Source organism: Haliotis rufescens, unplaced genomic scaffold, assembly GCF_023055435.1.
Source record: "Haliotis rufescens isolate VD_foot unplaced genomic scaffold, xgHalRufe1.0.p SCAF_25, whole genome shotgun sequence".
NCBI classification, from domain to species: Eukaryota; Metazoa; Mollusca; class Gastropoda; order Lepetellida; family Haliotidae; genus Haliotis; species Haliotis rufescens.
In genome coordinates this window covers 485,025-498,650 of record NW_025963946.1, presented here as the reverse complement: position 1 = coordinate 498,650, position 13,626 = coordinate 485,025, and the positions used below count along the sequence as shown (strand labels likewise).

The 13,626-nt window shown below is 44.9% G+C and overlaps 1 protein-coding gene across 12 annotated transcripts in view; it reads left to right on the top strand.

The window, feature by feature from the left end:
• The window catches only part of LOC124123712 (diacylglycerol kinase delta-like), a 195,698-nt gene that overhangs the window by 124,451 nt on the left and 57,621 nt on the right, over positions 1-13,626 (top strand). For 6 of the 12 annotated variants that reach the window (XR_006859334.2, XM_046486880.2, XM_046486884.2 and 3 more), the window contains 2 exons: positions 3,145-3,249; positions 3,328-3,354. Coding sequence is in view for 8 of the 12 variants with exons in the window: in XM_046486880.2 (XP_046342836.1) it covers positions 3,145-3,249; positions 3,328-3,354 (132 nt within the window). In the remaining 4 variants the exon portion in view is untranslated. Of the gene's footprint in view, positions 1-3,144; positions 3,250-3,327; positions 3,355-10,206; positions 10,484-13,626 lie in introns of those variants that run through there. The other 6 variants (XM_046486883.2, XM_046486882.2, XM_046486886.2 and 3 more) reach the window with 3 other exon arrangements.

The window sequence follows — 13,626 nt, the reverse complement described above, 5'->3', positions numbered from 1 at the left end:
TCCCATGCTCACAAGACCTGAGCCACTTTGACTGGACGTTCTACTAGAAAAACTGATAACTATGATCTGAAAGACATTTTGTCTCTTTAAACTGCCCTTAATCCTGACAAACGTAACTAGCCACTTGACATGTCAATGGAGTCTAACAGATTTTGCGTTTTGAATTTTGATATTTTTGTCCAAGTAGTTGGGATGAAGATTGTTTTATTGAAGATTGTTTTATTAAGACCCACCTCCCATCCATACAAAAGTATTTAAAGTATTTTTTACAATAATAAATATATTTTTAGTCAGGAGTGTATAAAAAAATCCCAGTCCCTTAAGTTAATAAGCATTTTTTTTGTCCTGATAGGTAGAATTTATAATCATTGTTGAACAAATATTACTATATCTATCTATATGTGTGTGTGGAAGTACATGGATCGATGTTTGTTTCATTAAAAGAATGTTTTGGATGGCAATATGTACCTCAATTTCGTATGCTGTCACCTTTGAAAAGATAGTTTCATCAAGAAGTAAGCGTGGAAGTGAAACAACATGGTGTTGTGAGAATTAATGATGTCAACACACTTTGATAGGGGTTAGGGCTGGGATGAGTCCAACATTTCTACCCGGTAACCAAACCCCCTATCACAAGACCCCACCGGGTACCCGCTGCAGGTCTCAAGATATGCATAGGTATAAAATGTTTGATTGGGAATTGTTTGACCGAAGGCCTGGCAAAATGTATTTGATATAAAACGATCTCATCATGCATATACTGAAGTTGACTGTATTCAAAAATATGAAAGTCAGAAGGAATGGGTGCATGATCAGAAAGAAATGCTAAAATTAGTGACTTCTAGTGTAACCATGGAGTTTAAGATAATGTTTGTCATGAAACAATATATAACGTGACTAGCCAGGAATCTGGGTAGACCTGTTTGGTAGTACAGTTCAACACCCGGGACCTACTCTGCACCCGAGCACCTGGGTTATCTGCCCCAGCCCCAATAGGGGATCAGCTCCATGGCTGCAGACTCACTGGCCAGTTGGCGCTACTGCTAGAGTTGCTGGACTTCGAGTTATCCGTCCCAGCCCCAATAGGGGATCAGCTCCATGGCTGCAGAATCACTGGCCAGTTGGCGCTACTGCTAGAGTTGCTGGACTTCAAGTTATCCGTCCCAGCCCCAATAGGGGATCAGCTCCATGGCTCCAGACTCACTGGCCAGTTGGTGCTACTGCTAGAGTTGCTGGACTTCGAGTTATCCATCCTAGCCGCAATAGGGGATCAGCTCCATGGCTGCAGACTCACTGGCCAGTTGGTGCTACTGCTAGAGTTGCTGGACTTCGAGTTGTCCATCCTAGCCGCAATAGGGGATCAGCTCCATGGCTGCAGACTCACTTGCCAGTTGGCGCTACTGCAAGAGTTGCTGGACTTCGAGTTATCCGTCCCAGCCCCAATAGGGGATCAGCTCCATGGCTCCAGACTCACTGGCCAGTTGGTGCTACTGCTAGAGTTGCTGGACTTCGAGTTATCCATCCCAGCCCCAATAGGGGATCAGCTCCATGGCTGCAGAATCACTGGCCAGTTGGTGCTACTGCAAGAGTTGCTGGACTTCGAGTTATCCGTCCCAGCCCCAATAGGGGATCAGCTCCATGGCTCCAGACTCACTGGCCAGTTGGTGCTACTGCTAGAGTTGCTGGACTTCAAGTTATCCGTCCCAGCCCCAATAGGGGATCAGCTCCATGGCTGCAGACTCACTGGCCAGTTGGCGCTACTGCTAGAGTTGCTGGACTTCAAGTTATCCGTCCTAGCCGCAATAGGGGATCAGCTCCATGGCTCCAGACTCACTGGCCAGTTGGTGCTACTGCAAGAGTTGCTGGACTTCCATTTAGAAGGCAGTATGAAGACATGTTCATGTCCAGTCATGGGATTCAGTTGAATGTTCTGCTTAACTGTGTTCTTCACAATGCCGAGTTTGTTACAGTCAGGGTAATTACAGAAACAAAGGCGTGTCACTGAAGGGGTTAATTGGCTTGTTGTGTCCCCATCCAGGGGCCATATAAAAATACTTAATTGAATTTTGTGTGAAATGTTTTTATGATGTTAAAGGTAAAGAAATTGATAGCTTTTGTAGGTTTGGTTTTGTAAAATGAAACTTAAGAGTAAAAATTAGTTTTTTAAGATAAAAGCTCTGAATTTTAATAGCAAAAACTGTAATTCAATACATAATTGGGGACATGGTCAATTGATTAATTAGCAGTGTTTTATAATGTTCATGTCAGGGCCCTTTGTTTTACATATGTACTGGGATTGATTAGCTGACTCTTGGAGTGCCTTCAGTGGCAGTATATAAATATTTTATTAGGCGCTGAACTTTGACATTAGTCCGATTATTTCAGCATTATTGATTCAAGTCCCTCGTGGGGGAATGTCTATAAAAGCTTACAGGTCGTCCTTAGAACTAAAGCTGGTGTAAGACCTGAGTTGTAGAGAGGTCTGGACTAGACCATGTTTGGATGCCATCGGGGGCAGTCCAGAGGTAGGAACTTTGGCAACGCACTTGATGAAATGTATTAGGGCTTCATGGCCTTTTTGGGGTGTTTTTCGTGGGAATGGAACATTGTTTTTATTGATGTTGCTTTTTTGTAGAATCCTGAGTATTAAGATGATGTGTTCTTTAACCTGATTTTTGTGATGGTTTATTGATTTTATGTGACCTTTTGACTAATTGTGATTTTTGTGGTATTGGGTTGTTGGTGTGGGTTATTGATTAAGTTTGTTTCAGCTGACATTTTTTGTTAAACTCCTCTTAGCAATATTTCATGTGTGATGGTGTTCTGTAAATAGTTGAGTCTGGGCCAGACAATTCAGTGATTGTTTCAGTGAGCCACAATGAATGCCGCGAGGCTCCGATGACATGAAATTTACTTAGTCACGCTGCCGGACCACTCAATCCATTTGGTCGCCTATTACAACCAACGATTGATGATGATATTTCAAGAAAGAAAAGATTACTTTAGGGGAATTTTTTTTGTCATCTAAAACATGAGAAATCATGATGGAAGACTTCAATGCATTATTTGGCTGTAGATCAATTTTCAGGAACAAGAAAATTGAAAAATGTAAGAATTCTTTATGACCTTCTATGTTTGTTTCAGGTTATAACCCCCTTCAGAAACCTCATCTTGTGCAGTGATTCTCGCAGGGAAATGGAGGAGTGGATTAGTGCTTTAAAAATGGCTGCCAACAAAGAATATTACGAGGTGAGTACAAAACTGCTATTTCAAAAACATGCTCTTAAAGTTTTTGAGCGTTTGCTAAATGGTATTTGTTTGTTGAAGATGGAGGTCAACAGATGTCTTTTTGAGGTAGGTAAAAAACAGTGAAGCTGGTCGGTAGTGGAATGCTTAGACGTTTAGATGCCACTGTGAGAATCAAGAATAGTTTTGTCATGGACCTTTAGTTGGCGTTTAGATGCAATGGCAAGTGGTGGTATTGATGGCAACTACTGCAGTTTCATCGGATCAGGGCTGACCCTTGGCCTGAATGTTTGGCTATGCAGAGTTGTTTCCCTTAGGTCAAGGATCCATTAGTTTTGGATTTGAGTCCCAGAATGTTTCATTGTAGTCCTTGGTCTGTGAGCACTGTCCATGTGATCCTCAGTTTCATCCAACTGTAATGGGGCCCAGGTTGCTAAGTCGTTTGAGGTGTTGCAAGTTGTGTCCCTTAGGAATTCTATGATCCTAAGATTGTGGGTTCTGTCAGGTTGCCCCAGTGGCGTGGGTGTGATGGTGCCCCAGTAGCGTGGGTGTCATTGTACCTGGTGGAGTGGGTGTCATTGTGCCTGGTGGAGTGGGTGTCATTGTGCCTGGTGGAGTGGGTGTCATTGTGCCTGGTGGAGTGGGTGTCATTGTGCCTGGTGGAGTGGGTGTCATTGTGCCTGGTGGAGTGGGTGTCATTGTACCTGGTGGAGTGGGTGTCATGGTGCGCCGAGGGTGTGGGTGTGATGTTGCCCCAGTAGCGTGGGTGTCATTGTGCCTGGTGGAGTGGGTGTCATTGTGCCTGGTGGAGTGGGTGTCATTGTGCCTGGTGGAGTGGGTTTCATTGTGCCTGGTGGAGTGGGTGTCATTGTGCCTGGTGGAGTGGGTGTCATTGTGCCTGGTGGAGTGGGTGTCATTGTGCCTGGTGGAGTGGGTGTCATTGTGCCTGGTGGAGTGGGTGTCATGGTGCGCCGAGGGTGTGGGTGTGATGTTGCCCCAGTAGCGTGGGTGTCATTGTGCCTGGTGGAGTGGGTGTCATTGTGCCTGGTGGAGTGGGTGTCATTGTGCCTGGTGGAGTGGGTGTCATTGTGCCTGGTGGAGTGGGTGTCATTGTGCCTGGTGGAGTGGGTGTCATTGTACCTGGTGGAGTGGGTGTCATGGTGCGCCGAGGGTGTGGGTGTCATGGTGCCCCAGTAGCGTGGGTGTCATTGTGCCTGGTGGAGTGGGTGTCATTGTGCCTGGTGGAGTGGGTGTCATGGTGCGCCGAGGGTGTGGGTGTGATGTTGCCCCAGTAGCGTGGGTGTCATTGTGCCTGGTGGAGTGGGTGTCATTGTGCCTGGTGGAGTGGGTGTCATTGTGCCTGGTGGAGTGGGTGTCATTGTGCCTGGTGGAGTGGGTGTCATTGTACCTGGTGGAGTGGGTGTCATGGTGCGCCGAGGGTGTGGGTGTCATGGTGCCCCAGTAGCACGGGTGTCAGGTTGCCCCAGTGGCATGGGTGTCATGGTGCCCAAGTAGCATTGGTGTCAGGTTGCCCCAGTGGCGTGGGTGTCATGGTGCCCCAGTACCACGGGTGTCATAGTGCCCCAGTAGCACGGGTACCATGGTGCCCCAGTACCACGGGTGTCATGGTGCCCCAGTAGCACGGGTACCATGGTGCCCCAGTACCACGGGTGTCATGGTGCCCCAGTAGCACGGGTGTCATGGTGCCTCAGTAGCACGGGTACCATGGTGCCCCAGTACCACGGGTGTCATGGTGCCCCAGTAGCACGGGTGTCATGGTGCCTCAGTAGCACGGGTACCATGGTGCCCCAGTACCACGGGTGTCATGGTGCCCCAGTAGCACGGGTGTCATAGTGCCCCAGTAGCGTGGGTATCATGGTGCCTCAGTAGCACGGGTGTCATAGTGCCCCAGTAGTGTGGGTGTCAGGTTGCCCCAGTAGCACGGGTGTCATGGTGCCTCAGTAGCACGGGTGTCATGGTGCCTCAGTAGCGTGGGTGTCATGGTGCCCCAGTAGCACGGGTGTCAGGTTGCCCCAGTAGCGTAGGTGTCAGGTTGCCCCAGTAGCATGGGTGTCAGGTTGCCCCAGTAGCATGGGTGTCAGGTTGCCCCAGTCGTGTGGGTGTCATGGTGCCCCAGTGGTGTGGGTGTCATAATGCCCCAGTGGTGTGAGTGTCAGGTTGCCCCAGTAGAGTGGGTGTGATGGTGCCCCAGTGGTGTGGGTGTGATGGTGCCCCAGTGGTGTGGGTGTCATAATGCCCCAGTGGTGTGGGTGTCACGATGTCCCAGTCGTGTGGGTGTGATGGTGCCCTAGTGGTGTGGGTGTGATGGTGCCCCAGTGGTGTGGGTGTGATGGTGCCCCAGTGGTGTGGGTGTCATGGTGCCCCAGTGGTGTGGGTGTCACGATGCCCCAGTCGTGTGGGTGTGATGGTGCCCCAGTGGTGTGGTTGTCATGGTGCCCCAGTGGTGTGGGTGTGATGGTGCCCCAGTGGTGTGGGTGTGATGATGCCCCAGTGGTGTGGGTGTGATGATGCCCCAGTAGAGTGGGTGTCATGGTGCCCCAGTGGTGTGGGTGTCATGGTGCCCCAGTGGTGTGGGTGTCATGGTGCCCCAGTGGTGTGGGTGTGATGGTGCCCCAGTCGAGTGGGTGTCATGGTGCCCCAGTGGTGTGGGTGTCATGGTCCCCCTGTGGTGTGGGTGTCATGGTGCCCCAGTCGAGTGGGTGTCACGATGCCCCAGTGGTGTGGTTGTCATGGTGCCCCAGTAGAGTGGGTGTCATGGTGCCCCAGTGGTGTGGGTGTGATGATGCCCCAGTAGAGTGGGTGTCATGGTGCCCCAGTGGTGTGGTTGTCATGGTGCCCCAGTTGTGTGGGTGTCATGGTGCCCCAGTGGTGTGGTTGTCATGATTCGATACTGGTCACCATCGTACAGCTGCAATTATTGAGTAGGGCAATAAAGAAACCAAAACAAGCTTCTACTCTATGGATAAGTTACCACCATTGTAACCACATCTCAAGTAGATGAAGAAGTTGCTGTCGATACCATTCCTTGTGTTTTAGATGTTCTTAGAAGATGGTGGTTATTTGCCTCTTATAGCTTGTGTTGATTTGGATTTTTCTTTGTACATGTGTGAATGAATTGTAATAGATTAGCTGTAATTTTACATTTTAATTTCGATGATTTGGTTTTTTTCTGCAGGTGAAAAAATAAATGTCATTGCGTTGGCTGCCATGCGTTAATACTCTCATTTAGATTTGACACCGGCTGTATACAACGGGAGGGATATACCTTGGTCTCTCTATTTGTGAGTCCTGGAGACTCCGTGGGTCTTCATAATGTGTCAAGTCAAACACTGTATTGATGTATACAGTCAGATTGGTGATGAGTCTTGATCTACCACTATGGAATATCATACGGCATGCATAATCTAATCAAGGATGTGATTGGTTTTCTCATTGTCTGAAACATGGGATATCCATGACTTTGTAATTGTCTGAAACATGGGACAGACGTGACTTTGTAATTGTCTGAAACATGGGATATCCATGACTTTGTAATTGTCCGAAACATGGGACAGATGTGACTTTGTAATTGACATAAACATGGGACAGACATGACTTTGTAATTGTCATAAACATGGGACAGACGTGAATTTGTAATTGTCCGAAACATTGGACAGATGTGACTTTGTAATTGTCCGAAACATGGGACAGACGTGACTTTGTAATTGCCCGAAACATGGGACAGACGTGAATATGTAATTGTCCGAAACATGGGACAGACGTGACTTTGTAATTGCCCCAAACATGGGACAGACGTGAATTTGTAAGTGTCCGAAACATGGGACAGACATGACTTTGTAATTGCCCGAAACGGACAGACGTGACTTTTGTAATTGTCCGAAACATGGGACAGACGTGACTTTGTAATTGTCTGAAACATGGGACAGACGTGACTTTGTATTTGTCTGAAACTTGGGACAGACGTGACTTTGTAATTGTCTGAAACATGGGACAGACATGACTTTGTAATTGCCCGAAACATGGGACAGACGTGACTTTGATGTAATGTCTCAAACATGAGACAGATGTGTTTTTGTAATGTCCGAAACATGGGACAGACATGACTTTGTAATTGTCTGAAACATGGGACAGACATGACTTCGTAATTGTCTGAAACATGGGACAGAAGTGACTTTGTAATTGTCTGAAACATGGCATAGACATGACTTTGTAATTGTCCGAAACATGGGACAGATGTGACTTTGTAATTGTCTGAAACATTGGACAGACGTGACTTTGTAATTGTCTGAAACATGGGACAGACGTGACTTTGTAATTGTCTGAAACAATGGATAGACATGACTTTGTAATTGTCCGAAACATGGGACAGACGCGACTTTGTAATTGACTGAAACATGGCATAGACATGACTTTGTAATTGTCCGAAACATGGGACAGACGTGACTTTGTAATTGTCTGAAACAATGGATAGACATGACTTTGTAATTGTCTGAAACATGGTACAGAAGTGTCTTTGTAATTGTCCTAAACATGGGACAGACATGACTTTGTAATTGTCTGAAACATTGGACAGACATGACTTTGTAATTGTCTGATACATGGGATAGACGTAACTTTGTAATTGAATGATACCTAGAATTGCCTCAGGGTAGGATTGTTGCAGCGTGACGAAGCAGTTCATGCTCCGCCTGTCCATCCTGGAGTTGTGCTTTGAGTGCTGGTACATGCACACACCTACCTGTGCCACTGTCACCGGCAGCAACCGCTATGCAGCAGCCAGTGGAGGCAAACATTGCCACACCCTGACAGCTAATACCTTCATCACGATGTCGGGAGCTGGTCGGCCATTGATTTGTACAGACATACAAGAGCTAGAGCGTTGTGTGTCATATTTACTTTCCATGGAATGTGTCTCTCTCTCTGTTTCTTTGGTGGAGTTGTAACTTAGGGCTATGAGGTATTATGACTTATGTGTGGGGTAACTTAGGGCTATGAGGTATTATGACTTATGTGTGGGGTAACTTAGGGCTATGAGGTATTATGACTTATGTGTGGGGTAACTTAGGGCTATGAGGTATTATGACTTATGTGTGGGGTAACTTAGGGCTATGAGGTATTATGACTTATGTGTGGGGTAACTTAGGGCTATGAGGTATTATGACTTATGTGTGGGGTAACTTAGGGCTATGAGGTATTATGACTTATGTGTGGGGTAACTTAGGGCTATGAGGTATTATGACTTATGTGTGGGGTAACTTAGGGCTATGAGGTATTATGACTTATGTGTGGGGTAACTTAGGGCTATGAGGTATTATGACTTATGTGTGGGGTAACTTAGGGCTATGAGGTATTATGACTTATGTGTAGGGTCTGGTCGTGTAGGGTCTGGTTGTGTGGGGTCTGGTCGTGTAGGGTCTGGTCGTGTAGGGTCTGGTTGTGTAGGGTCTGGTCGTGTGGGGTCTGGTCGTGTAGGGTTCTGGTGTTCACCTGTTCAAATACTGTATGGTGGTTTGTAAGCTGGCATGTTGACAATTATGACGGTGATATGCTGGACAATAATGTTTGAGGCGGTGCTAGTGGACTCTCATGCAGCCTTCCAAATTCCCGCTAGTCTGCTAGCCTGACACTAGTAACTTGTGCTGAGAACAAGTCACGCTAGTCTGCTAGCCTGACACTAGTAACTTGTGCTGAGGACAAGTCGGAGTGTCTGAGAGTGTCTAGAGAAGGCTAGTGACTTCGGAGACATACTCTTGCAATATAAATTGCAAGACATAACCAGTCATCCAGAAGCTTTTACTGCTATCACTGAGTTCCCAGAGACTGGATGGTGATAGATGAAGCCTACATTTATCAGGAAATTATCAGCTTGTGAAACAGCTTTGCGACTACATGTCATTTAAAAGGTCTAATCCTACTGTTTATAAATATGTAGGGTATGTTTATGACATTTGCTCGAGATCAGCCCGAGAACAAATCTGTCGGCCTAGGGCCTACAGCCAATGTCTATTGTAAACACTGTTACCATCAATGGAAAAAGTTGTTTAAGAAACTATCATGTTGTTATGTGTACAAGTTGACCTCTTAAACAGAGGGGGCACAACAGTAGAAGGAACAGCACAAACACGTACTGCACATGTTAAATAGGATTGAGCGGAGGGGGCACAACGGTAGGAGGAACAGCACAAACACGTACTGCACATGTTATATAGGATTTGTCGTTGTTGACTGACAAGATGCGCTACTCAGCTGATGTGAAACAGTTGATTTTTAAGGTGTATGACATCTTTCAGTGAGAAGGAAACTATTTTATGCCATTAATATTATAATAAATACTTGCAACAAGCTTCTAACACTCTTGGTACGTCTCCAAACAAGCTGAAAAATGTTGTCCATTGACGGGACTCTAGCAATCAGGCGAAGCAGGCTTTCCTCTCCCATTAAGCACACATGCCGTGATATAACTGGAATACTGTTCAAAGCAGCGTTAAACCCAAATTACTCACTTACTAGTATATAAGGAAAACATACAGCCGTGAGTTAAGTGAAGACATATATCATTATTTGTAGATTTACCATGGTGATGTTTGTCTTTGTTTATTCTATTTTTCTGTATCTTAAGTTGCTGTAAGCTGATAAAGAGGACTGCAAGGTAACACCCCTTCGGGCATCTGTTTAAAGGAGAGGGGGGTGCAGGTGGTACATGGACAGGAGGAGAGGGTGTAGGGTGTAGGGTGGAATCTACCTGGCTGGGTACATGTAGAGGACCCGTCTTAAGGAACATCTTACTGCTATCCCAATCTTGAATAACTCCGTCACAGCCTTGTAGACACAGCCGTCAAGTGAACTATTTGTAGACTTGACCCCCCTAATCTCAGCAGTGGTATAGCCTTTTATCAAAGATATGTATTACTGATATGGGACAATCCAAACAAAGGTGGAGGGGTGGTGTTATCAAAGTACACACTTCCTGCTTTTGAGTTAAAAGGAAGTTTTATAGCTGCGCTTGTGAATGTGTCGGCCTGTTTGTCACAATCGACTGAACGGAATCGTGGAGCTTCCTTGATAACGTTATGAGATGGGACTGTCCGTCACGGCACGGATCAACGGATATACTGGACGCGATATACTGGACACCATTATAGCAACAGCTACGGTTTGGAGGCTTGGTCAGCCGGCCTGTATATGTGTATAGTACGACATAGGAACAGCATGTATAGTGAGTTGTAACGCTGGGGGTCTGTCATTCATCTAGGTCATTCACGTTAACTGTAAAATATGTATCAAGTTTACTTGTTAACGAGAATTTTAATTTGTTGAAATGATGAAATGAGGATGAACCTCCGTACAGCTCATACTGACTGCTGAAACAATTACAGTATGTGTCCAGTATGGTTGGTTGCATGTAGAGGAATTTTGTTTTGATACAAAAGTAGTGTATGTCATATGATTTGTATGAAAAATTTGAAAATCTGTAATGTTGTGCATTCATTCATTCATTCATTCATTCGATCATTCGATCATTCATTCATTCGTTCATTTGATAATTCATTCATTCATTCATTCATTCGATCATTTATTCGATCATTCATTCATTCATTCATTCATTCATTCACTTACTTGTCAAAGTCGCTATGGTGAGGAGGTTTTGATTATTCAACAGAATCAGACGACTATTATCATTGAGCATAAATGATTCCCACAATCAATAGTCAGATTAAAAATATAAACCCATACTCTCTTTAAAACATTCGGGGGCACGGGTGGCCCAGTCGTCTTAGGCACCGTGATTCGCTGTGCAGAGTTGCGTCCCTTGAGCACGTCAGAAACTTATGATTGTGGGTTCGATTCCCGGTTTGCCTCGATTATGTTTCTAGGTTTGTCAGCACCATACCCATGCTCGTGGGTTTCACCGAAGTGGTAAACGTCTAAGACCTGCATCACTTCAGGCTTTCCTCCCACATTAAGCTGACACGCCGTGATATAACTGGTATGGTATTAAAAGCGGCGTTAAACCCAATTCACTCACTTTACAACATTCTGTATAATCAAACAGGACTAGGAAGTAGTCGATGGATGTAATACATTCAAAACTGGAGTGGGAGTGTAGTTGTGTCTCAGGGGTAGATTCATGCATGGGATGGTCAGGGCATAGTGTTGAAGTGTTGTTTTACACTGGGATGTTATCACTACAAAGTATATTCAATGGGATGGTCAGGGCATAGTGTTGAAGTGTTGTTTTACACTGGGATGTTATCACTACAAAGTATATTCAATGGGATGGTCAGGGCATAGTGTTGAAGTGTTGTTTTACACTGGGATGTTATCACTACAGAGTATATTCAATGGGATGGTCAGGGCATAGTGTTGAAGTGTTGTTTTACACTGGGATGTTATCACTACAAAGTATATTCAATGGGATGGTCAGGGCATAGTGTTGAAGTGTTGTTTTACACTGGGATGTTATCACTACAAAGTATATTCAATGGGATGGTCAGGGCATAGTGTTGAAGTGTTGTTTTACATGGGGATGTTATCACTACAAAGTATATTCAATGGGATGGTCAGGGCATAGTGTTGAAGTGTTGTTTTACACTGGGATGTTATCACTACAAAGTATCTTCAATGGGATGGTCAGGGCATAGTGTTGAAGTGTTGTTTTACACTGGGATGTTATCACTACAAAGTATCTTCAATGGGATGGTCAGGGCATAGTGTTGAAGTGTTGTTTTACACTAGGATGTTATCACTACAAAGTATATTCAATGGGATGGTCAGGGCATAGTGTTGAAGTGTTGTTTTACACTAGGATGTTATCACTACAAAGTATGTTCAATGGGATGGTCAGGGCATAGTGTTGAAGTGTTGTTTTACACTAGGATGTTATCACTACAAAGTATGTTCAATGGGATGGTCAGGGCATAGTGTTGAAGTGTTGTTTTACACTAGGATGTTATCACTACAAAGTATATTCAATGGGATGGTCAGGGCATAGTGTTGAAGTGTTGTTTTACACTGGGATGTTATCACTACAAAGTATATTCAATGGGATGGTCAGGGCATAGTGTTGAAGTGTTGTTTTACACTGGGATGTTATCACTACAAAGTATATTCAATGGGATGGTCAGGGCATAGTGTTGAAGTGTTGTTTTACACTAGGATGTTATCACTACAAAGTATATTCAATGGGATGGTCAGGGCATAGTGTTGAAGTGTTGTTTTACACTGGGATGTTATCACTACAAAGTATATTCAATGGGATGGTCAGGGCATAGTGTTGAAGTGTTGTTTTACACTGGGATGTTATCACTACAAAGTATATTCAATGGGATGGTCAGGGCATAGTGTTGAAGTGTTGTTTTACACTGGGATGTTATCACTACAAAGTATATTCAATGGGATGGTCAGGGCATAGTGTTGAAGTGTTGTTTTACACTGGGATGTTATCACTACAAAGTATATTCAATGGGATGGTCAGGGCATAGTGTTGAAGTGTTGTTTTACACTGGGATGTTATCACTACAAAGTATATTCAATGGGATGGTCAGGGCATAGTGTTGTTTTACACTGGGATGTTATCACTACAAAGTATATTCAATGGTATGGTCAGGCTGAACCCACTCCACCGGACAGTACCATCACTGGCTATGATAAGCATTCCAGGGGCTTAGACAATTGACAAAGGGGGTGCTTATTAAAACCTTTAACAATGACTTTAACTTGTCAGAGATTGAGGGGGCATGGTTGGCCCATTTGTCTAAGGTGCCGTAAATGGCTGTGCAGAGTTGCGTCCCTTGGGCACACCAGAACCTTATGTTCGTGGGTTTTCGTCCTGATATGTTTCTAGGTTTGTCAGCACCATGTACCATGGCAGATGTCCGAGACCTGCATCACTTTAGTCTTTCCTCCCTTATTAGGTCGACATGCTGTTATATAACTGGAATACTGTTCAAAGTGCTTTTAAACAAACTAATCTTTGATAAAGTTGCCAAGCAACCCATTCTACTATGCTGTGTTTCTGTAGGAAGATATGAACACAAGAAAATACAGACTACCTTTTTGGGCTAAGTTTCTTTCTTTCTGTGTTGTTTAACATACAACCTGCAGTATTCCAGCTATGTGACAGTGGTCTGTAAATAATCAAGTCTGGACCAGACAGTCCAGTGATTGACATCATGAGCATTGATCCACGCATTGGGGATACGATGACATGCATCAACCAAGTCAGGGAGCCTGACCACTCGATTCCGATAGTCGCCTTTTACAGCGGGCATGAGTTTCTAAAGACCTATTCTAACCTGGATCTTCACGGGAATTTTGGGGCTAAGTACTTGATGCTTATCAAGATGATGTGCTGATTGG